At 37.5% G+C, this 22,751-nt stretch overlaps 1 protein-coding gene across 1 annotated transcript in view; it reads left to right on the top strand.

The window, feature by feature from the left end:
* The window catches only part of tcf25 (transcription factor 25 (basic helix-loop-helix)), a 37,276-nt gene extending 26,052 nt beyond the window's left edge, over positions 1-11,224 (top strand). Inside the window, exons 15-18 of the mRNA XM_043264790.1 lie at positions 5,053-5,143; positions 9,267-9,346; positions 10,321-10,396; positions 10,774-11,224. Of these exons, the coding sequence (XP_043120725.1) occupies positions 5,053-5,143; positions 9,267-9,346; positions 10,321-10,396; positions 10,774-10,932 (406 nt within the window). The 3' untranslated portion in view covers positions 10,933-11,224. The remainder of the gene's footprint in view (positions 1-5,052; positions 5,144-9,266; positions 9,347-10,320; positions 10,397-10,773) is intronic.
* Positions 11,225-22,751: the final 11,527 nt, after the last annotated feature.

A 22,751-nucleotide genomic window follows, 5' to 3' on the forward strand; every position in this document is an offset into this window, starting at 1 on the left:
TGTCACTAATTGTGAATAAATATTTTAATCGATTGACCAAATTATTATAATTTTTTTTTTCCGAATATCATGATTTCATCATAATTATGGTCCCACTTTATATTAGGTGGTGTTAAATACTGTGTACTTGCATTTTGTACCGATTAAGTAATGCATTTATTGTGCACATACAGTGGTGTGAAAAAGTGTATTTTTTGCATGTTTGTCGCACTTTAGTGTTAAATAAATAAAAATAATCAATAAAGAAAACACAAGTTAAAAACAACTTGCAGTTTTTAAATTAAGGTTTTTATTATGAAGGAAAAACAAAATCCAAACCCACATGGCCCTGTGTGAAAAAGTGCTTGCCCCCTTCAACTAATAACTGGTTGGGTCAAACTTAACAGTTACAACTGCAATCAAGCGTTTGTGATAACTTGTAATAAATCTGTTTCATAATTCTTGTCCAGAAACTTACACTTACTCAACACTTCCTCTTCACATCGACTCTTGCAACCTTCAACCTGGACTGCATTTCCCATTAGCCCTTACACTGATATCACTCACACAGCTGTCACAAATCACACGCTCACCTGAATTACATTACACACAGTATTTAAATTGGACTCTATTCAGTATTGTTAGCATTTATCCCTCTCTTAGAGAGAGCAATTTTACATAAACCATTCCAAGCTTACTTGTAGTTTTCCTTAATAGACTTTACAGTGTTCTGATCTCTGCCTGCTTTCTGGATTTACTCTTTGTCTGTTGTCTTGGACACTGTTTGCACCCCGTTTGGATTATTGCTCGCTCACCTGGATTATCACTCTGTCTTGCCCCTCTGGATTATGATTGCCATGGACTGACCCTTGCTTTGATCTACACAAGTTAAGTACATTTTTCATAGATCTTCACAAGTCAAGTCATCACTGATCTGCCAGAGTCATGTCAAATCATTGCTGGTCTGCCAAGGCAATGTCACATCTTCGCTGATCATCCAGAGTCATGTCAAGAAACCGCTGTTCTCCCAGAGTCACGTCTCGTCACGGCCAATCATCGAGAGTCTCACTATACTTGGTCATTGCCAGTTTGTTGCACCCAGCTCTTTAATATACCAAACTGATCTCCAACATTTGAGGATTTACTTCTGATTTCACCAAAAGCAGCAGGTATGCCCAAACCAACATCTATCCCTCAAATCCCTATGTATCAGAACGGATTTCTCTGGTCGAAGTGATCCCTGTGTTGGGGATCACAATGTTGCATGTGGGCTGCACACATCACCACCAAACTGTATGTTGTGGTGGCAGTCACAATTATGCCTCCTGAGGTGAACCTTTTGGAGTAGTGGTGGATGTTGCTATGCACTAACCACCAGATGTCACCTCCTCTCCACATTGAGTCTTGCAACCTTCAACCTGAACTCAACCTGCATTTCCCATCAGCCCTTACACATCTGTCACAAATAACACGCTCACCTGAATTAAATTACACACAGTATTTAAGTAGTATCTTTACATAAACCATTTCCAAGTTTTCTCATAGTTTTTCTTGATAGACTTTCCCATTTTCTGATTTCTGCCTGTTTTCTGGATTTACTCTTTGCACCTCGTTGGGATTATTGTTTGGTCACCTGGATTATTGCTTTGTCTCGCCCCTCTGGATGGCGTTTGCTGTCGACTGACCCTTGCTTGTTTTCCCTGACTGCTCTCTGATTTCCTCCTACACATTTGTGTTCCATTGTTCTGTCCCTCCCTGTTTTTGACAATATTTGTTAACAAATCTTTGTCTTTGGTCTCTTCACTCTCGTCACAGTCTGCTACAGCACTGTGGAACAATTTTGGCCCATTCATCTTTGCAGAATTGTTGTAATTCAGCCTCATTGGAGGGTTTTCAAGACCACAGTCTAAAGTCATGCCACCACATCTTAATATGATTACTCTCAGGACTTTGACTAGGTCACTCAAATCTTAATTTTGTTTTTCTTCAGCCATTTAGAGGTGGACTTGCTGGTGTGTTTTGGATCATTGTCATGCTGCAGAATCCAAGTTCGCTTCAGGTCACGGACAGATGTCCAGACATTGTCCTTCAGGATTTTATAGATGACAGCAGAATTCATGGTTTCATTTATTACAGCAAGTCTTCCAGGTCCTGAGGCAGCAAAAGCCCCAGACCATCACACTACCACCACCATATTTTACTGTTGGTATGATGTTCAACACTTTTTCACACAACTCTACATGTTTTTACATTGTACTTACACTTTTTAAAATACTTATACAATTTCATCTGTCATTTTTTGGTTAGAATTTAGAATTACACTGTTTGCCCATCCCCTTCACCTTAACCCACCATTTAACCTAGCCATACCACCAAACCTGTCCATAACCTTACTCCTATCATCAATAGCAGCAAAAGTTTTTTCAGTGTAAACATTAGCGAGTGAAGGTGTATCGTGTGCACTTGTTGTTTTGTCCTGCCAGTACCCATTCAAACAACTTTAAACAATTCAAGCAAAAGAGAATATTCTCTTTTTTTTTTCTTTTTTTTTTTTACTACTACTTTCCACAACTGAAGCTAGCACATGAGGCACGATTCAGACAGAGGCACTGATTGATTACTCTCTTCTGTTTGAATGGAACCATATACACATAGTTGTTAAAATACTTGTTTTGGCAAGTATTTTGGCAAGTTTTCTGGTAAACACAGTTGGTTATGTCTTAAGTGCATGAAAACAACTGAGAAAGAAGCAGTGTATGTCGGTATTGAATACGTTCATTTGATCTTAAAGAGAAAACAGCATATAAACGCCTGTTTCTTCCTGCTATAATTAATGCAGTGAAGAGCACTTTTGCATTATTTTGCTATTTATTACATTTCTACACCTGAATGCTAGTGTTACTGACTTTATTAGCAACTTTGTTGCATTCATACACTTGTAATTTGTGGAATTATTACTTCAGCTAGTAGTTTTTGCTGTGGCGCCTGTACCACCTTTTTCCTTAATGTGGAAGTAAGTTTATGGATTAGACTATTTTAGACTATATGGTAAATATTCACTATCACTTAAGACCTTTTGATCTGGAATGCATCTGCTGTCCACAAACGCCTGGCAGACATCTTACAGATGTCAGTTATGCATACATTCTAAAACATTCTTAAACATCTTAAAGACATCTATACATGTCTATTTGACATCTAAAAGAAGAGAACCAATAAACGCATTGCAGATGTGCAAACGACAGATATCAAATAGATGTCCCGAGATGAAAATGTGCTGTCAGGGGTGCGTGAATGTAAAGTTTAACCAGCAAGGCTTTAAAGCACATACTAATAAAATACTTTTGAGACTGTGAATAAGTGCAGTGTCACATGAGAGTAAGGCCCAATCCTCAAGAAATTTAAAGAAATGCTTGCAAAAAATTGCTAAGATTTGCTGACATTAAACCGGTAATACTCCAGCAGTTATGTGTATAGTAGGAGTATGATGATGTGTGACGTCGTAATAGTGGCGTCCCAGTTCGTAGGTGAGTTCAGCGATCCAATGAGGAGGAGGCGGTTTTGGGGCGTGAAACATGGTTCTTTGTTTCAGCTTCGTCTCATTTGCATTTATATGACTGCCTGCATGAGAGTGCTTAAGGAGTTGAAAATAGTTTTAGACAAGAAAAAGATAACGGTGGAATGTGACACATTACATTACAGTACTATACACCATTGTTTGAGAAATAACGAGGAGCATTTACATATGAAACATGGAAGGGTTTTGAGTACCTTCACACATAGTTTTAACAAGAATGCAAATATAGGCAGGATACAGATGCTATGTTTGCCCCTGAGGTTAAGTGAGGTAGAATTTAATACAGAGTTTATACAATTTAGGCCTTGAGTTTTCTCTAAAGGACAGAAACTATGGATTCCTTTGTTAGGACCATGAGTTTCTGGTTTCCTGGGGCAATGTGGCATTTCTCATTGCCCAAAGGGCCCTTTGAAGTCAGAAAAAGTGAAATTCCCTCCACCATTTAGTTTGGGGGAGGTTTATTTACACCTTTTCTCCTGTCAGGGATGTAGATTCGACAGGGTACAGGCCGAACAAATGCCACCGTCTTGGCCTTTCCCAACTTGGCTGGTCCATTTTGCCCAATTAGTTGTTTGTTCTGATTTTGGAGGGTTGACCTTTGGTCCAACCTTACGCTACAAAAATAAACACACATTAGAAGAGAAAGTATGTTTTACAAATGAAAATTTAATTAGAAAAAAATAAATATATACAGGGGTTAATAAATAATTTAAAATAAATAAATGTGAAAAAAAGACTTAAACACTGCAACCAACATGATTTGGGATTGAGAAAAGCCAATGTAACATTAATTTTTACATAGAAGACACACAGAAAATGACAGTGGACAAATGCATAGTTTAAAATCATAAGTATAAAGTGTTTCGATTGCGCGTCTCTAGTGAAGCTGACCTTTCCTTCTGTCCACATACTTTACTTTTTAGTCTGCAAGGTTTCTGAAATTAAACGTTTGTTAGTCATTCAAAGATTTATGTAAATGCACGTTTGCTGAATGCTGATGGCAAACGAGAAAGTATTGTTTGTTTTCATTACTAATTAAAGCAGTAATTCTGATACTTTATGTATACATTTTAATTCCTTTGTTTTACTGTTCTCTAATCTGGTTATCTAATTATTAAACAGACTTCTATCCAGAACTTGTATTAGAACAAGTGAACAACGACAGCGAACAAGAGAGGGTATGTGGGCACAGTGTGCTCAGGTGCTGCAACTCTCAGCGCTGAAAAAATCTCTGCAACGCTGTAAAAATTATACTGTGAACAAGGTTCTGATAATCTAATATTTATCTTGATAGAGTAAAAAATTATGTTGACCGTGAGAATATGATCATAATGTCTCTCTTTCCCTGGCTCCACTGACATGACTTTTTTAGTGTTTATTTAATAATAGTAATAAAAATAAAAATAACAAGAATATAAATTGATGTATTATGTTGTTTTTCTTGTGTGAGAAGGTGAGAATGTTGAAGTTCATCTTTGGGTCTTTTTACTGGACAGGAGGAAGCAGAGATACCAGAGTGCTCCCCGGAACATCCATAGACATGTGCTGATGTCTGAGATCAAGGAGGCAACAGCCACTCTTCCTTTAGTAAGAGACAATTTTTCTAAACTACACCTTCAGACAGTAAGAATGCGTTAATGAAAACACTCTCTTTGACGGCGCATGTAATAAAGCCACTTGGAGGGAACTCTTTGGAAAACCTTCAAAGCCTTCAAACCGCAAAGTACCCTGTGGTTTTCCTTAGGATTAATTCAATTCAAATCAAGTCACCTTTTATTTATATAGCGTTTTTAACAATACAGATCACTTTGAGTCAAATAGCAGGTGGCTAATTTTTGTTCAGAATTTTTTTTATCGATTTAGTAATTGATTTTTAAATTAAGAGGACAGGTGCTCATAATTACAAAAAGGAAAACACAGTTCTTGAACTGGGTGTGTGACATGATTGTGGAATTGGGTTTGGCCGAGGAAACATTTTCAGTCAAATTCAGTCACATTTTCAGATTTTTTTTTTTGCTTTAATGCATAGGAATGTGTGAACGCGTGTTTTTGTGTTAGTTTAGTTTGTCTTAGATTTATCCACTTAAGCCTTATTTATGTTGAAAAGAGAATGTGTTTTGTGCTTACAATGTCTTAAACAGCCAATATTGTTACTGTGACAATTAATAGCGTTTTCACAATCTTTTGGACTTTAAAATCCTTATCAGAGTTGATAAGTGTTCAGCTGGAAACAGCGATTCTGTCCAAATTCCCTATAAAGTCTTAACTGATTCCCTTTTGAGAGAATTTGCTACACTGTAGAGTAGAGTTGTAACCACCAAACAAAAAGACAATGAAATAAGTAATGCTGGAAATGTGCTTTAGAGATTGGGAATAATAGTTAGAAAACTCAAATAAATTATATGTGGCTTGGTGTCGTTTATGAAACCCAACCATGTATTGAACACAGGGATAATGTCTTTACAAATATACAATAATATCTGAATCCATCTGTCTTCAGGAATCATCTAAAACACATCTTTCATCTTTATTTGACCCTCTAACCCTCTAGCAATCTCTATTCTGATTCTGTTCTTTAAAAAAAAAAAAAAACATTACCATTCTTTTTTTGTCTATTCTTTTTCTTTTCATGATTATCAAAACACTAGCCTCTAACACTAGCTTTTTTTTGTTTTTTTCGGATGTTTTCTTTTTAATCACTATATAAGTAAAAAAAAAAAAATTATTAACATTGCTGTGTGTACTATGTTAAGCTAAATGAGACTTGTATCATTGTGCTTTTGCTGATTTTGATAGCTTCTATTGTCCTCGTTTTAAATTGCTTTAGATAAAAATGTCTGGTAAATAATTAAATGCAAGTAATAGCGTGTATTATTATATTATATATTATACTATACCCGAGCTGTTTGGAATGTAGCATTAGGTTAATATTTCACAGGGTGTCCGCAGGTCCTTAAAATGTCTTTCAGATTCAGTGAGTCTTTTTGGTCTCATTAGCACTAAAATATCTTCAGTCTGAATTGGACAGGCCGAAGATTTATTTTTTCCTCCCTTGTGGTAGTTACTACAACATCAGAGGGAATCACGGTAGAATATAAGTTAAACCTTAATGTTCAAGCTACAGCTTATCAGCCTTCTGGCTATAAATGTTTTCTCAGGTTTTTTTTTTTCAGTACCTGCCCAAATGGACAAATAGCCTGATTAAAACACAAGTGACCAAAAAAAAAACCTCTGTATTTCTAGTATCAAGGTCACCCTGGTGAAGCTCACTCTGTCTATTTGTGAGAAACTTCAGTACGAATGAGCATAAAAACACATAAATAATCTCAGAACAAATACAATGTTTCATTTATTTGTAACATTATATAGTTAAGTAACATAGCATGACAAAGTGAGACATTTCACTGAATGTTCTCACGACAAAAAAAGCATTCAAAGCACCTATAGAGTGCACGCATGCATGACTGCATTAAGTCTAGTACACAAACGTAGAATGCAGTCTATTAAAATTTACATTCATTTACAACAATCACCTACAATCATCATGCCATGATTACAAAGGTGATACTGATTTTTTTTTCAGTTCAATAAACAATAGATTAACTTAATCGCTATGACTCACTTGTTAACACTGATTACTGCCACCTACTGGGGGGTTAAATTTCACAAAGTACCTTTTGTTAGTTAAATAATTTCAAATGTCAGTATCCAACGTTTTCTGTTTTAATACCGTATATTAAAACATGTATGGATTTCTAAAAATAGGCCTTTATAAAGGTAAAAAAAAATACGCAGATTTAAGTGATTTTGACTCAGAAAACACTCTTAATCGCTAAGATCGATTGTTCAGCCCTGGTCTGTTCCAGTTAGGCTCAGTTGCTGTGTGCAGTCAGTAGAAAAAATTGTGTAGTGTTCGGTCTCTAAAGAATACAATCTTAGAATTCAAGAATTGTTGCCAGTTGTTTTTACAAAGATTTTTATTTGAGATTAATGTTTGCGACTGTATGGGCGGCTGCCGATGGCGTCGCTGTTGCCCTGTATAGACGGTATATACTGACAGGAGATATTTTGTTTTGATTCTTTATCAAGTTAATTTAGAAAATTGGAAAATTGGATTGGAAAATGTCTGTGTAATGAGGAGATGGAAGCCGAGGTTGAATCAAGAGCAACAAACATAAACAATAAGGCAGTCTGATCTGTCAACAATAATCCAAGGATAGTCCAAGAGACAACGTTACTCAGGCATGCAATGGGTCTGAACCAGGTTATCAGTTCAATCCTACCAATCAAATCCAAAGGGCAGGTCCATGAAGCAAGAGCCTTCTCAAATAAACACAGTTTGAGACTTTAAAAAAAAGCTTAATGCATTTCACAATATACATTATACAGTTTTTTTGGGCCACTGTGCCAAGATTGGGTTCGCATGCAGTAGTTTACATGCATGTACACTGAAATAAAAATAATGTTGTAATATTTATTTACAAATACAATTTACAATAATAAAATTGTTATATTGGTGACGTTAATGTGAAAATAAAAAAAAATGTCTGTGGCATTCTTACAAGAAAAACAGCAATAAAGGTAGGCTTAGATGTTTTTGAAACTCTAATTGATCAATTTCATGAGACATTGTTGCAATTGTTCTGATCGTATTGTTTTATTTTCAATATGCACTCAAATATTTATTCCTGTTCATTATTAAGTAAGAATCTCCAGTCGTTGGTTACACGACTGCATGGTGGTTTTCATTGGCATGCATAGTTATTTTGAAACATCAAGACAAAACATACTTTCTTCTCTTATGTTAATATATCCATTCTGTGACATTCAGACTATTATACAGCTAATGCACGCAATTGCGATCTTACGGCATTCCATCAATAAGCTCAATGAGCTAATAAGCGCAATGAAATTCTAATTGACATTACTACATATTATAATAAGATTGCATTCGCCAGCTTGCAGAACTCAGTACCTGACAAAAAGTCAGAATTTTGAGCAGGGAGTGAAAATTTGACACAGTGGAGCATTTGTCAAGCACGTTTCACCAATATAATTTTGCCGGTCAAGTTTGTTGTGGAACCAGTCATTAGGTTTGTGCTGTCAAAGATTAAAATCTGCTCCAGTCAATGGAAACAGCCGTTAAGTCTGCTCAGGTTAGTCTTGCAATGTTTCAGCTAGTCGTGTAGTGTGTTCCGTACTCCCCAACTTAAGTCTATTACACTATGATTGGTGGTCAAGCATTGAGAAAAGCTGACCAGTTATATTGTCCCTTTGAATGGCTTTGTGCTGCTATTACTGACTTTACAACAAGTGCTGCCCTCTGTGAGGATTCCCAGTTGTCCAGAAGACAGTCAATGACACCCTTCACAAGGAGGGTAAGCCGCAAACATTATTTGCCAAAGAAGATTTTTGATAAATGCCAGCCTAAATCATCGTAATTAAAAGAAGCAAAGACTTAAACTACTTCCGGCTGTGTGCATTTGAATTTATTTAATACACAAGTTTCACAATTTGACTTGAATTACTGAAATAAACGAACTTTTCCACAATATCCTAACTTACTGATATACACCTGTATTTGTTCGATGTTTCTATATATAAATAAGGCCATTAAATTCTTAGGTGAAGCTAAACAATTAAAAACATACATATTTTACTTTTTTTTTATTATTGAGTACTAAAAAAAAGTTATTTTGGTCTTTCACAGGATGTGACCACACAGCCAGGAATGAGTTTTGATCCTCTCCCTCCGCTGGACTCCATTGTGTCTTACATCAGACCGGAAAGGTACCCTCTAGATGTCATCAAATTGTCTGCCTTATATGTCGTGACCCCTTAGAGACACAATCATAAGTCCTATGTCATATAGGATCTCTTCATATTATTAAAGTTACATTGTTCATAACGAGGAGCACATTTTAAGCAAAGTATTTCTTTAATCAAGGTCCAAAAATGGTCAGTTTGGATATTGTGGAGCTATCTGAATAATGACATCACATAGGCACAACATATGCATACTGCTCCCTTTAAAGCGAGATATAAACAAATAGTTATAATTCGCTGCAGCTGACGCTTGCCTACAGTGGATGTGAATTTTGCAATATTTCACGTCAAATGCAGATAGAACCCATTATAATAACTGATACTGTACAGATGTTTGCTTGAATCTACTGACAAAAGACAAATAGAAACTTGACTTAAAAACATCTCATTTGCATCTCTGTACAGGCTTCAAAAGAATCCTAGCGAGAAAAACAAGTGAACGATTTATCGTTTAATGGTCAAAGGATTAAATGTTTGTTCGGAGCAGATGACCATTTTTTTTTTGGTCCCTCTTTAAATTGTGTCCCTTTAATACCTGTGTACTTGCATAGTAACTAGATGTCTACATACTATGTAACCACAGTGTAATAACGCATCAGTACATAGTATGCACAACTCTTATGTTTGTTTAACAACCCGCTAGGTTGTAACAAAAGGCCAGACATATGGGCAAAAAAATCCCCCTTATCCAGGAGATTTTTATTTTTGCCATGCATTGGTCATGGAGCTCTTTTTGGGGAAACCTTGGGTGTTGAAACAGATTTGAGTTTAAATATAAATACTGAAATGGAATCTGGAATAGAGTTGAATGAATCCGGTAATGGAATGTCTGAAGCTGTGTCTGGTGCAGTGGGAATTGACCTTAACAGTGTAGCCTGTTTTTGTTAATTCCTGTCCTTTAAAAATATATTTAAAATGTGTAAAATGTACGTTTTCAGGCAGAACATGGGGGCCTCAAATGAAAGCACATTATCTTTGTTTTTCCGTTCGCTGCTACCAAACTTCAACCTGCAGGTAAGTGGATGTGTCCAAGCACAAAAATTGCTTTAGTTGAAAAAATATTTAGCATTAGAATTTAGATGGTGTTTATGGTAACACATTAAGTGTAAATAGAAAAAAGTGTGATCCAAAATCTTTGATTCCTTGATTTAAAAATAAATAAAATAAAAATTTTGGAATGTCACAAGAATAGTAGGTGTTTGGAGTTTTAGCATTGCGCAAGTTTAACTGTCCTGAGTGGTCTACAATTAACAGTAAAAAAACATTGAGCATGTAGTTTTTGACCGTTTTTCCTTCAAGTTATGCAAGCTATAGTACGCTTTATGCCATACTACTGGGATCAGCTGCATGAATAAAATCTACTAATGATTTAGTTTTGCTTCGCCCCTTAGAGACCAGAAGACAGACAGGAAGTTGCACGTGCTGGGCATGAATTGAACCAAGAAGTGAATAGACTCATGGTGGCCATGAGGGACATGTTGGCTAATATCCAGTTTCGTGAACCTCAGTGGGAAGACAACCATGACAGGGACGAGGAGGAATGGGACTGACAGTTCTGAGAAACCACCCATGAAATTGAGCGACCATGTTTAGTAGACTGTGACAGTCAGCAAGAAACAGTTTAAATTATGATAAAAAATGTTTTAGTAATTCTGTTTTAGTAATTGTTAAATGTTCACTTTAAGGTTTTGTGTTTGTCTAAGGTGTTGGGGTGCAACATTAACACTTTGTGATGCTAAAGGTTGAGAAATCAGTTAATTTCTGTAAACAAGCACGACAGCTTCAACTACGGCATTTCTGAGTTAATAGTAAGTTCATTAAAAAACATTTTCTTGTTCTTGAGTCAATGTTCGGTGTGTACATGTTGTCAATTTTCCATTTCAAAGAAGGTATGACACAAAAGGCTTATAAAGTGTTCCCAATAAATCTTTATAACTACACATTACGAATCATTAGTTAGTGTTGTGTTTGCCTTTCTGTTAGCAAGATAACAGCCTTTAAATCTCCTTTGTAATAGATACGCCTATACATTAAGAACAAAATCTTTATAGCTGTATTTGTAAACTGTCTATAAACTATTAATGTTGCAACAATGGTTTATAAAATGAACTATTTACTAATGCTTAACTAATGATTCATAGCGTGTAGTTACTGTAAAGTGTTACCAAGTTATTTTCTTACAAGAAAGGGTCCACATTCATACAGTTGTCTGTGTTGTCCTGCAGAGTGCGCACAACACCCCTTGTCTGGTTGCACGCACACAAATACACACACCTCTCAATAGTTCAAGCATACTTAGGATGTATTTAGACTCTTTTCTAAAATAAAGCAAAAAATACCTATAATAATAATAATACAAAAAAAAATTCCTCACAGTACCAGAACCTTTTTCATCCCCGGCAAAAATCTGCCCTTAACTTGAAGTCCTTTATTTCTTCATCTGCTCCTGTCCTGTCAATACCACTAATGAGAACTGAATTGGGAATTTCAGCCCCTTTTTCCTCTATAACCTCCATTCTATGATACATCTACTTAACTCGCAGCAGAAAATCCAAATTTCAATGCCTACAACAGAACTGCCTGTACACACAGGATAACGTTCTTAGAAACCTCATTATGTACAGCATAGACCATACTTCACACACAATGAACTCATTTTTTCCTTTTAGCATGCACATGAATACAACACAGTTTAAATCATCAAATGTACAAACATAAATCTGTAACTCACTAGTTAAACTTGTTAAACTTGCTTCCTCAGAAGGCACTAAATTAGATTGTCTTTAATGTTGTTCCACATAATCTGTGGTGCGTTCGCAGAGTCTAAAGGAGGAGCGATTTGGCTACCTGACTGACCACTTCCTCCCTCCATGCTCTCTATAGCCTCCTCCAAGATTCTCACCTTTGATACAGCATTAGCAAGTTCCCTTTCACTTTCTAATGCTAGTGCCTTGCTGGTTTAAGCTGGTTTGCCAGCACATGACCAGAAAAAAACAGCTTAAATCAGCATTTGAGCTTCAAAACATAACCAGTATATGGTATTTTTTCAACATGGAAGGAAGACTGCCTTCCATTCAGAATCTGAGTATTTCTTAATCTATAATACAGGTATGGTCTCAACAAAAGGGGGAATTTGTTTTGCCAATCCATTATCTTAGCAAAGCCTATATCCAGAAATAGAGCCAAACTCATTTAACATATACATTATGTTATTCATACAGTTAAGAGGATCTGTATGTCTGTATATATGTATAGCAAAAGGTCATCAGCATATAATGATACCCGATGTTCCTGTTCTCCTCTACTAATACCTGAAAACACTGAAGATGATTTCAAGGCTATAGAGAGAGGTTAGGTTTAGCCAAAGCAAAGATCAGAGGTGAGAGTGGGCACCCTTGTCGGGTACCCCGAGAGAGAAAAAAATAAGTAGACAATTCAGACTTTGTTTTCACACATGCTGAGGGACTGGAGTACAACAAACAGATCCGTGATATGAATTTAGATATATATTTATATCTTCTAAAATGTTGGAAAAAAGATAGGCTACTACAAAAGTAAACTGCCAGGTGGCAGTAATTTAATTAATGTGATATTGAACTATTTTAATGTAATATTAAAGGCTTAATCTATCAACAAATTTAAATACTGAGCTAAAATGTATATTAACTATTAATTTTAATAACAAATATACACGAAAAAGTAAACAACAGTATTATTTAAATGCACAAATGTTTCTTTTTAAAAGGAATGAAATACTCAATTCAGTAAACAATTAAACTTATAGACAATGGACTTATAGACATGAAATAATACAATTCTGGAAGAAATCTACTGCCGCATCACTGTTTCTGTAAAATCCAAGATGCTGCCATGACCTCTGACCTAAGTCGCATGATGTACCTTAACCAATAAAATAAAGCTAAAATTAAATGACTATTTAAGAAGTCAGAACAGCATGTGATTCAAATGAACTATTGAACTATTCACTCAGCTAGGGCCATGAGGTTGAGACTTCAAATACTAGCAATAGATGAAAGGAAATCTGCTTTGTTCATTGCAGACTGGCAGTTCCAGAGGCTAACTGGAAAAGAGAATTAAGTAGTAGAGACAGCACAAAAATAATGAAACTGTGCAAAACATAAAAATCAAACGTGCCTGTAGCAGCAAAACAAGACATGAGCCCTAGCCTCAAGGTACAAGCCTCATTTACATATTTACATATTAGATGAGACATTTACATATTTTTAACTTTTGCCTTCCCATGTGATAGCCTCGAGGCATCTGTTGCCCAATTTGCCCCTATGCACAAACACTATCAAAGGCATATTCAATCTTCCTGCCAAACACTAGATGTAAAATATTAACATCGCTTAACTCTGTATTCATTATGTTTTGTAAATAATTTGATCATCAGTAACTAATAGCTTATAAATGACTTACAACAGAACGTTATAATATAATGTTGTGGTTTTGGTAAAACTACAAAATTTTTACCATTTTTTAATGCATTGAACAATATATTTTTACAGTATTTTAAAAGTCCTTGTTTAAAACGAGCGTCCTTGGAAGATCATCACCATTGCCCTGGTAACTCACGAGGAGCACCTGGCTGCACCCATCAGAAGCAGATTGGTCACAGCTGCTGCTCATCAAGAGAACACTACGAAAGCCTGACTGCAAGCAATGGTTCTCTCTTGTTTCCAGCAGACAGCATTGTGTGACTGGTCAGCCTGACTCACTACGGCATGGACCCATTGCACCGCACCAAGGAAAGACGAAGAGACACCGCACCACAAGCACCGGGATACAGTCTGGGACCCCTTTCACCTGTTTGTTCACTTTATTATTAATAAATAGGGTGGATTTTTGGCCCAAATGGAAGTCTCGGTGCTGTGATGCTCTTGCTCTCTGGTGTCCTTTTTGTGCTGCAGTGGGTCCATGTCGTGGGGAGTGAGGCTGATCGGTAACAAAGCAAGAGACAAGTGTTAATCTTGATTGCATTGGAGACATTTCTCAGACTGTTGCGTCTTCCTGCTATTTATAAAGCCAGTCCTTGATAATCTGCAGGTGTGGCTGAGGTGCGGACAGGTGCTCCTTGTTTGTTTCAGGACGGATATATATATATATATATATATATATATATATATATATATATATATATATATATAAACATGGAAATAAGTATTAATGTCTAATTTCTGCTGGTATTTTCAGCCCAGCACTAACACACACAAGCTTGGAATCAGAGGCAATATGAGTACATAGTCTAGTCACAAATATCCTATTATTGTGTGACCTATGATTTTACGACTTCTTAAACTGGGAAAAAACTCATAATTTGTGGCAGCAAGAACACATATAGTTGTCAATTTGCTAATAATATATGATATCTGAAAACATTTTCAGTTATTCTGACATAACTTTAAAGTAGCCTCTTTGGATGCTTTGCAAAAATTGTGAAAACAATGGCAATTATTTTTTAATTCAGTATTAAAATGTTCATCATATGATGAACTGCATCAGTAGTTATTTTGTGGGATGCCTGTATAAACTTGTATTGTTTTCAGAAAAACACAAGTCAAAAATTAAGTGAGTTTTTACTTGAAATAAGGGGGTAAGCAAAATAATCTTGTTTTCTGTTTGAAATGAGATTTTGCTTACCCCATTTTTACTTGTTTTTTTTTTCAAAAACAATCATTTTTATTTGCCTAGAAAATCCTACTTAATTTAAGATTTTTTAGATATTTCGGCTGGAAACAAGACAAAAAAATCTAGGCTTGAAAGCATTTTTTTGAAGCGTAAATATTGGTTGTTCTGAATCTCTGTATGAGATCATAAGCGGCCTGAAGGTGTGGTTGTCCTGAGACTGAGCAAGAGGTGACATCTCACATGAATACTCCTCATGACCCAGCTTTTAGCCCTAGGTAAACTGGCAAACAAGGCCAGCATTTCAGACATTTCCCCACCCACCATTACCCATTAACACCATTAAATGATCATGTGGTGCATTGAAAGGGAAAAATCTTTTTAAAAAAAGGCATATCTTGCTACTTGTTTGTTTGGATGTGTGGTTTAGGGCTGTTTGCAGACACTCACAGGCCATATGAGTCATATCATGTTTGATAGCTTCATGCTGGTATGTTTTTTTTCTATTAGACAGTGTAACTAATTAAAGTAGATATAAATTTATAAAAAGATAGATAAAAATACACAAATATAGCTGCAAGCAGCAATTTCAGGGGCCAAGCACATAGAGCTAAGCATGGCATGGAACATCAGACAAAATTCAATAATGAGTAATATAAGAAATTTTAGGATGATTGTAATTGAAATAGCTAATATGATTAAATGGATTTTCAATTTTGACCAGCAGGTGGAGTTGTACTCAAATCATTTTGTTGTGTTCTTTGTGAGATGAAAATGTCACATAAAATGTCACACAAAGTTTACTGTCATAATGTCAAAGCTTTGCAGAAATACAGCCTTAGAGTCAATTTGGCACAATGCCTAAAATTTGTAGCGGCGCTGTACAAAAACAATTTTGTCTATGAACACAAAATCCATAGGTTTTTTTCAGCACAGTCTGAAGATGAGCTCGATTTTGGTAAAAAAAAAATTGCCAAACAGTTGAAAAGTAGTTTGAAAAAGTAAGTTTTCACCTTAAATAAAAATGGCAGACAGGACATTCAGTTATGGCATAGTTAAGACATAGTTCATATTGGCATGTTCTCTAGATGAACCTTGCAATTTATCAAATCCAGTAAATATAGGCTAATGTAAACAAAAGTTTAGCATTTTTAGAAATGTTGTCCGAAAACTCTTTAAGTACCATCAGGGCATGGTGAGGCCAAGAGCTGTACAAAGTCTCGTAATGATACATGAAATATGTTTATAAAATGCAGCATTTTACAACAAAATTTAAAATGGCCAACTCTCAAAACGGCTGACATAGGAAAAATGGATATCATTTGACTCGGCATGCTGCACTAAATATAAAGAGATTATGTGATTTTTGCCTAAACCATTCAAATGTTATAAGCAAAAAATGCACAATTTTTTCTCAATCTTCTGACCATGGCAAGTAGTTTGTGGGACTTTGTGGGGGTTGAAGTCAGGCTGTTCAAATGACCCTCAAATGGCTCTTGAGCTGTTTAAAGGAAACCTTTATAGGCTCATTCTCCAACTCTCCCAGAGTTAATAAGTTGAGTTTTACCATTTTTAAATCCGTTCAGCTGATCTCCTGGTCTGGTGATAGCACTTTTAGCATAGTTTAGCATAGATCATTGAATCTAATTAGACAAGTAGCATCGCGTTCAAAAATGACCAAAGAGTTTCAAACTGTTTCCTATTTAAAGGTCCCATGTCGTACACCTTTTTGGAGTTTTATTTTAGGTGTTGATATACCTTAAGAATACATATTTGTGGTATAAGTAACCCATCTCATTATGTTTTTACAGCTCCTTTTACAGCTCCTGTTTTACAGCTCTGTCAAAAACAGGTTGATTTTGGCTTGTCTATTTACGAGCCTCTTTTCTGATTGGCCTGTTTTATCTGAGTAACACACAGCCAGGCCAATCAAATGTAATGACAATCACAATTATATCAGTGCTAGCTGGATGCAAAACAAAGGGAAGACTGAGGTGGCTCTTTCAAAACAGATTCAGCTATATAAGGAGCTTAAAATATCATCTTCTCGTGATTTTGGGAGCCAGAATCAACGCAATACATCCTCAATTTAGAAATATGTATGTAGAAATAAGTATGTATACTCATTGTTACTACTTGACAAAAAAAACATGACAGCTGTGGTAAAACACTATAAAACGAGTAGACTGGACAGAAACAATAGTCAAAAATGCTTGAGTTTGCACATTTTTTATCAGAAAACGACTATGTCGTTTATGAAATCATTTCTGTGTGCATGTGTATAAAACAACAAACAGACGAATGCAGTTTTCTGTTTATCAGCCTCTTCCATCTCAATCTGATAAAAACCTGACTTCAAGTCGAGGACTGAAAACCATTTGGAGCCAGAGAGAACTGAGAAAGCCTCTTCCAAATTTGGCAGAGCATAAGCGTCTTTTATGGTCTGTAAATTCAACTTTCTGAAATCAATGCAAAGACGTACATCGTTGTTCTTCTTCTTCACCACTACTATCGGAGAGGCAAAGGGGGATTCAGATTCTCTTATAATACCTGCATCAAGGAGTTCTTTGAGATGCCTTCTTACTGCATCGACATCCTGGGGATGGATGGGTCTAGGGCTCTGCTTAAAAGGTGTGTTGTCACTGAGGTTGATGTGGTGTTTCACTTTATTTGTGTGACCATAATCCAGATCATGCAGTGCGAATACATCTGGCATGGAGTTTACAAGATTAGTTATCCTTTCCTTCCATCCACTTGACAAAGGAGAGTCACTTAAAATCGAGGACAATCTTAGATTGTGCAGGGGTATATTAGATCAGCACAGAAACATGTGCAGGGTTTATTCTGATCCGATGGCTCTACAGTCACTCAGGTCTCCACACACAGAGTGCACTTCAGCCAACACTGCTCTAGGAGGTATTGTTAGAAGCTCGGCTCTCGCTCTTCAACACCACTGGTATCTGCTTTGAGGTAAGGAATGTAAACCACTAGCCACTAGCAGTCCACCCGGTAAGGAAGATTGCCGATGGCTCTACAGTCACACAGGTCTCTGACAGTGGCCTCTGATATTGACACATCCATTTAGAACCACTGTGCTTCCAGCCATTACTACTTCAGACAGGCTTCCCTTTCAATCTTATTTGGCCCAAGTAGGGAACAGCCTGGCCATTTGCCCTTCAACTTCCAACAGGTTGCGACAGATTACTCTTGTAAAAGGACAGGGTGTTGTCACCTGAGACCTAACAGACAGTTTACTTCCTTCCCTTCAACTTCAAATTGAGCAGTGCATCTCATTCCTATTAATCCATCTAGTACCCGAGTCAGGATTCTTGACACCGACATTTAAATACTTGTTTTCACTTCCTTTCAGTCCCTTGCCCTGCACAGAGACTGATTTTAATTTAAATCTGCAACTCCATTTTGAAGATCCCACTCAGCTTGTCTCTCGCAACTTATTCCTCAACCTGAGTGGATTTGTGTGCGTTCTCGCAGTTTATAGCAAGGTGACCATCATTTCCACAGCGAAAGCAATACCACGGCCGGGGCCGGTTGGGTGCACTTTCTGTACACTTCAGTCTTTCTCTATCTTTCCTGCTGACTTCATTGGCATTGAATCTTCTCAGATGAGGGGATCTTTCAGGTTGATTCCTGTATGCATTGGAAGCAACTTGAAATTAAGCTCTGCTATCTGGGTTTTCAGCTCCTTTAGCTCATTTGCCTCAGCACATCTCTCTTCTTCTTTCTTAGCCACTGCTTTGATAGCTGCGATTTGACTTTGAAGACCAGCTATTTCCTTCCTTAAAATGCCCACTTCCAAAACATCTTCACTGCACTGGACCTTGCCTTTCTGCTTGGACGCTTTCTGCTTTGCATTATTAGGAGTTGGGGTCTCTGTAACATCTGTTTCCATTGTTTCACAAGGATAAACAGACTGCTGGTGTCTGTATCATGCCCAAATGCTTCCTCAGTTCTTTGGATGTTTGTCTATCCTCAGCTGTGCTGGATCAAATACTGCAAAAGGAGGTGGGTCTGCTTTCTTTTTCGCTATCAGGGCATTGTCCCAACAGCCTCGGCAAACAGCGGTTTCTGTTCACTCTGGCAACACCTCCACGCCTGATGCTTGTGCAACACATGCAATCATGGAGGTAGGCAGATGATTTTGGATGCAAGGGTTCAAGGTTGCACATAGGCAGAATTTTTTTTAATAATTCATCGACGTCATCTACGGAAAGACTGACTACTAGCAGTATAAGACATTCCGATGATGGTGCATTCTCTACATGTTTAATGATGTCTGAAGCAGGAGGTCTGTCCGATTGATCATGATTCAGGAAAGGGATTGATCATTCAACAGATGGTCAACGTTTGCCCTCAAGTGTCAAAATCAGGCTCGTATGACGGGTGCTCCTTCCAGAAAAAGGTTTTGGCTTCAGAATTGTGTGAAGACTAGTCATTTGATCTGACTTTGTGCTCCAGCACCATCCTCTGGATTCCTGGAGGGTGCAATGCAGTCATAGGCAATTTTAGCGATACCATCTCAGTAGTACTGCCGTCAAAGTCCCTTAAGCGATGCGGTGATGTAGCACTCACTGCTTCCTTGACTGGGTTTTTGGGCTCTTTATCCTTCAAAGAGTGAGACAATATTTCTGCAGCAAACTCCATTCTCTGCCCTGAATGTTCAGGAGTGGATGCGGCATGCATCAGCACATTTGATTCACAAGGGTGTTGCTCCACCTCAGCGTCCATTCTGGCTGTTGAGTCAACTGTAATTTTAATTTCACTCATCTTGTTCAACTCACGTTGGAGAACATCTTGAAGGGGTTCTCCACTGGCACTTGCTATTGCCTGCAATTTCTCTAAGTATCCTTTTGTGGCACTACTGGCAGAAAGAGTATATACACTACTTAAGGTGCGTACATGAAACACTGTATCTGCATCAGTGGGACTTTCAATACTTAAGGGCAATTGGGGTTCAAGGTTGCACATGGCAGAATTTTGTGTGAACTCTACTACTGCATTACGATGGAACTCTGAATGTGGGTCATCGATTGATCAGATTTGTCGAATAGAGCCAAACTTCTGCAAATATGCTTGCTATGGCTTCATCTACTTTAGTTTGTGTTATGCCACTAACGATCACTGCATTTTCAAATCCACGACCTCCATTTCTGCTTAATTCACTGTACAATTATTTCAGTGATTATTCACCTCACTATCTACTGCTCCTTCTCTCCTGGCTGGCTCGCCAAGATCGTGTAGCGAATACTATATAGTGTATTGCAACGTAAATTCCTGGCTGGCTCGTTAGAATAGGAGTGGAGCCAATGGATCAGAAGAAGGGCACGGCTACTGGAGAGAAGAGAACAGCACAACAGGTGAGTGAACAATCGACAAAGTAAATTTTTTTTTGTTTAAATTTCTGTATTTGAGAATCAAAAATTAACAATTAGTAGAAGTACAGTAAGTAATAACAACTGCTCTTTTTGGATTTCACAGGTGCATGGATTCAGCAGATCGAGTACACAGATAAACAGAGAAAAATAAAAGAGGAAAATAAAATAAAACTTTTACAAAACACAATAGGCTCAAAACAGTTCTACATAGAAACAGTTCCATGGATGGCTCGCCTCATATTAACCGGTGTTCATCATGAATCGGGAATCAAGAATCGTCAGGGATCTCAGATTTCACAGAGGGGGGTTAAAAACCCAGCCTTGCAAAAAACAGGGCAGAACAATAAAATTTCAATAGTTTCAGAGTTAAATTCACATGAATGCATTTTATACGATATTAATTCAACACTCCAAAACTTATTAAACACTATAGCATTTGAATAACTTTTGATACTAAGTTAACTCTCATTATTTTTTACACGTGCGTTAGCTTTAGCCTATGCGATAGCCTATCAGTTTCAGCTCACATGGTCTACGTAAACCCATCTTACAATCAACTATTAAATCAGCGGCACTTTTCTGATACAGATATCAAATTTTATCAAGACATTTAAATCAAACTCACTAAGGGATAAATAAGTATATTCAAGGAGCTCTTTTGTGGCACTTTTTAACTCTGCAGTTCTGTAAATCTTGTCTCGTCTGCTTAGCTCTCCGACAACAGCTCCTTCACATTAGAATATCAACTTCAGAAATCACGATTTCTGTAATATCTGATCTTTTCTTTCTAATTAAGTCACTTACATAGAAGGATTAGGAGATCGAGAATCGAGAATTTTCTCTCTGATGCGCTCTACCAGGAAAAGATAGGCGGGGCTTGACTCACTGCTGCTACTAATTCTTAAAGAGACCATCGCTATTTTTCATTACTCCTTATTTGAATCCATATTAATGGCAGTTAATAGGGGTTACACAATTACTACCACAAAGGGGACTCAAAGTGAAACTACGTCTGAATGCTGTTCATTGACTTCAGCTCAGCATTCAACACCATCATCCCTCAGCAACTTATAGAGAGGCTTAGCCTGCTGGGCCTGAACACCTCTCTCTGCAACTGGATCCTGGACTTTCTGACAGGCAGACCTCAGTCAGTCCAGATTGGGAACAGCATCTCCAGCACCACCACACTGAACACTGGAGCTCCTCAGGGCTGTGTGCTCAGTCCACTGCTGTTCACTTTGCTGATGACACGACTGTGGTGGGTCTCATCAGCAAGAACGACAAGTAAGCATACAGAGATGAGGTGCAGCAGCTCACAACTTGGAGAAGAGCCAACAATCTATCTCTGAATGTCGACAAGACAAAGGAGATGATTGATGACTTCAAGCGAGCAAAGAGTGACCATTCTCTGCTGTCCATCGACGGGTCCAAGGTGGAGACCGTCAAGAGCACCAAATTCCTTGGTGTTCATCTGGGGGATAACTTCACCTGGTCACTCAACACCAGCTCCATCACCAAGAAAGCCCAGCAGCGCCTCTACTTCTTGAGGAGGCTGAAGAAAGCTCATCTCCCTCCACCCATCCTTACTATGTTCTATAGGGGGACCATTGAGAGCGTCCTGTGCAGTTGCATCCACTGCCTTGTTTGGGAATTGCACCATATCGGATCCCCTCCAAAGGCTAGTGAGGACAGCTGAAAAGATCATTGGCGTCTCTCTGCCCTCAATCACAGACATTTACACCACACGCTGCAGCCGCATAGCCCACAATATAGTACAGCACCCTCCTGCCATCTGGAAAGAGGTACCGGAGCATTCGGGCCCTCACAACCAGACTGCTGAACAGTTTCTTCCCACAAGCCATAAGCATTCTTGCACGTCATATTTATTGTTGTGCACTTCATATTCATTGTTGTTTGTATTTTGTGTCTAGAATTTTCTCTCTGATGCGCCTTACCAGGAAAAAAAGATAGGCGGGGCTTGACCCTTGCACTAATTATGTCTTTGCCTTGCACTAATTTTGTCTTTGCACTGTTTGCACTAGTTGCACACTGGGTTTGCACTCTACTCCCCTGCTGTTTGCACTAGTCTGCACACTTTGCACTTTATGTGGCTAAGACACTGTTTTAGCTCAATATGTCAGTTCTTTTGTATTGTGTTGTAAGTGTGACTCCATGTTGTAGCAAAGTGGTAACTTCATATTTTTTTACTACATGTATTGTCATGTTAAGATACCATTTGGATAGCCTTTGGGAAATGCAATGAATAAAAGATGCCATGAATTGTTATATTTGTAGCCAATTATATTATACATATTATTTAATATTGATAA

Source organism: Puntigrus tetrazona, chromosome 18 (assembly GCF_018831695.1).
Source record: "Puntigrus tetrazona isolate hp1 chromosome 18, ASM1883169v1, whole genome shotgun sequence".
In the NCBI taxonomy this organism is placed as follows: Eukaryota; Metazoa; Chordata; class Actinopteri; order Cypriniformes; family Cyprinidae; genus Puntigrus; species Puntigrus tetrazona.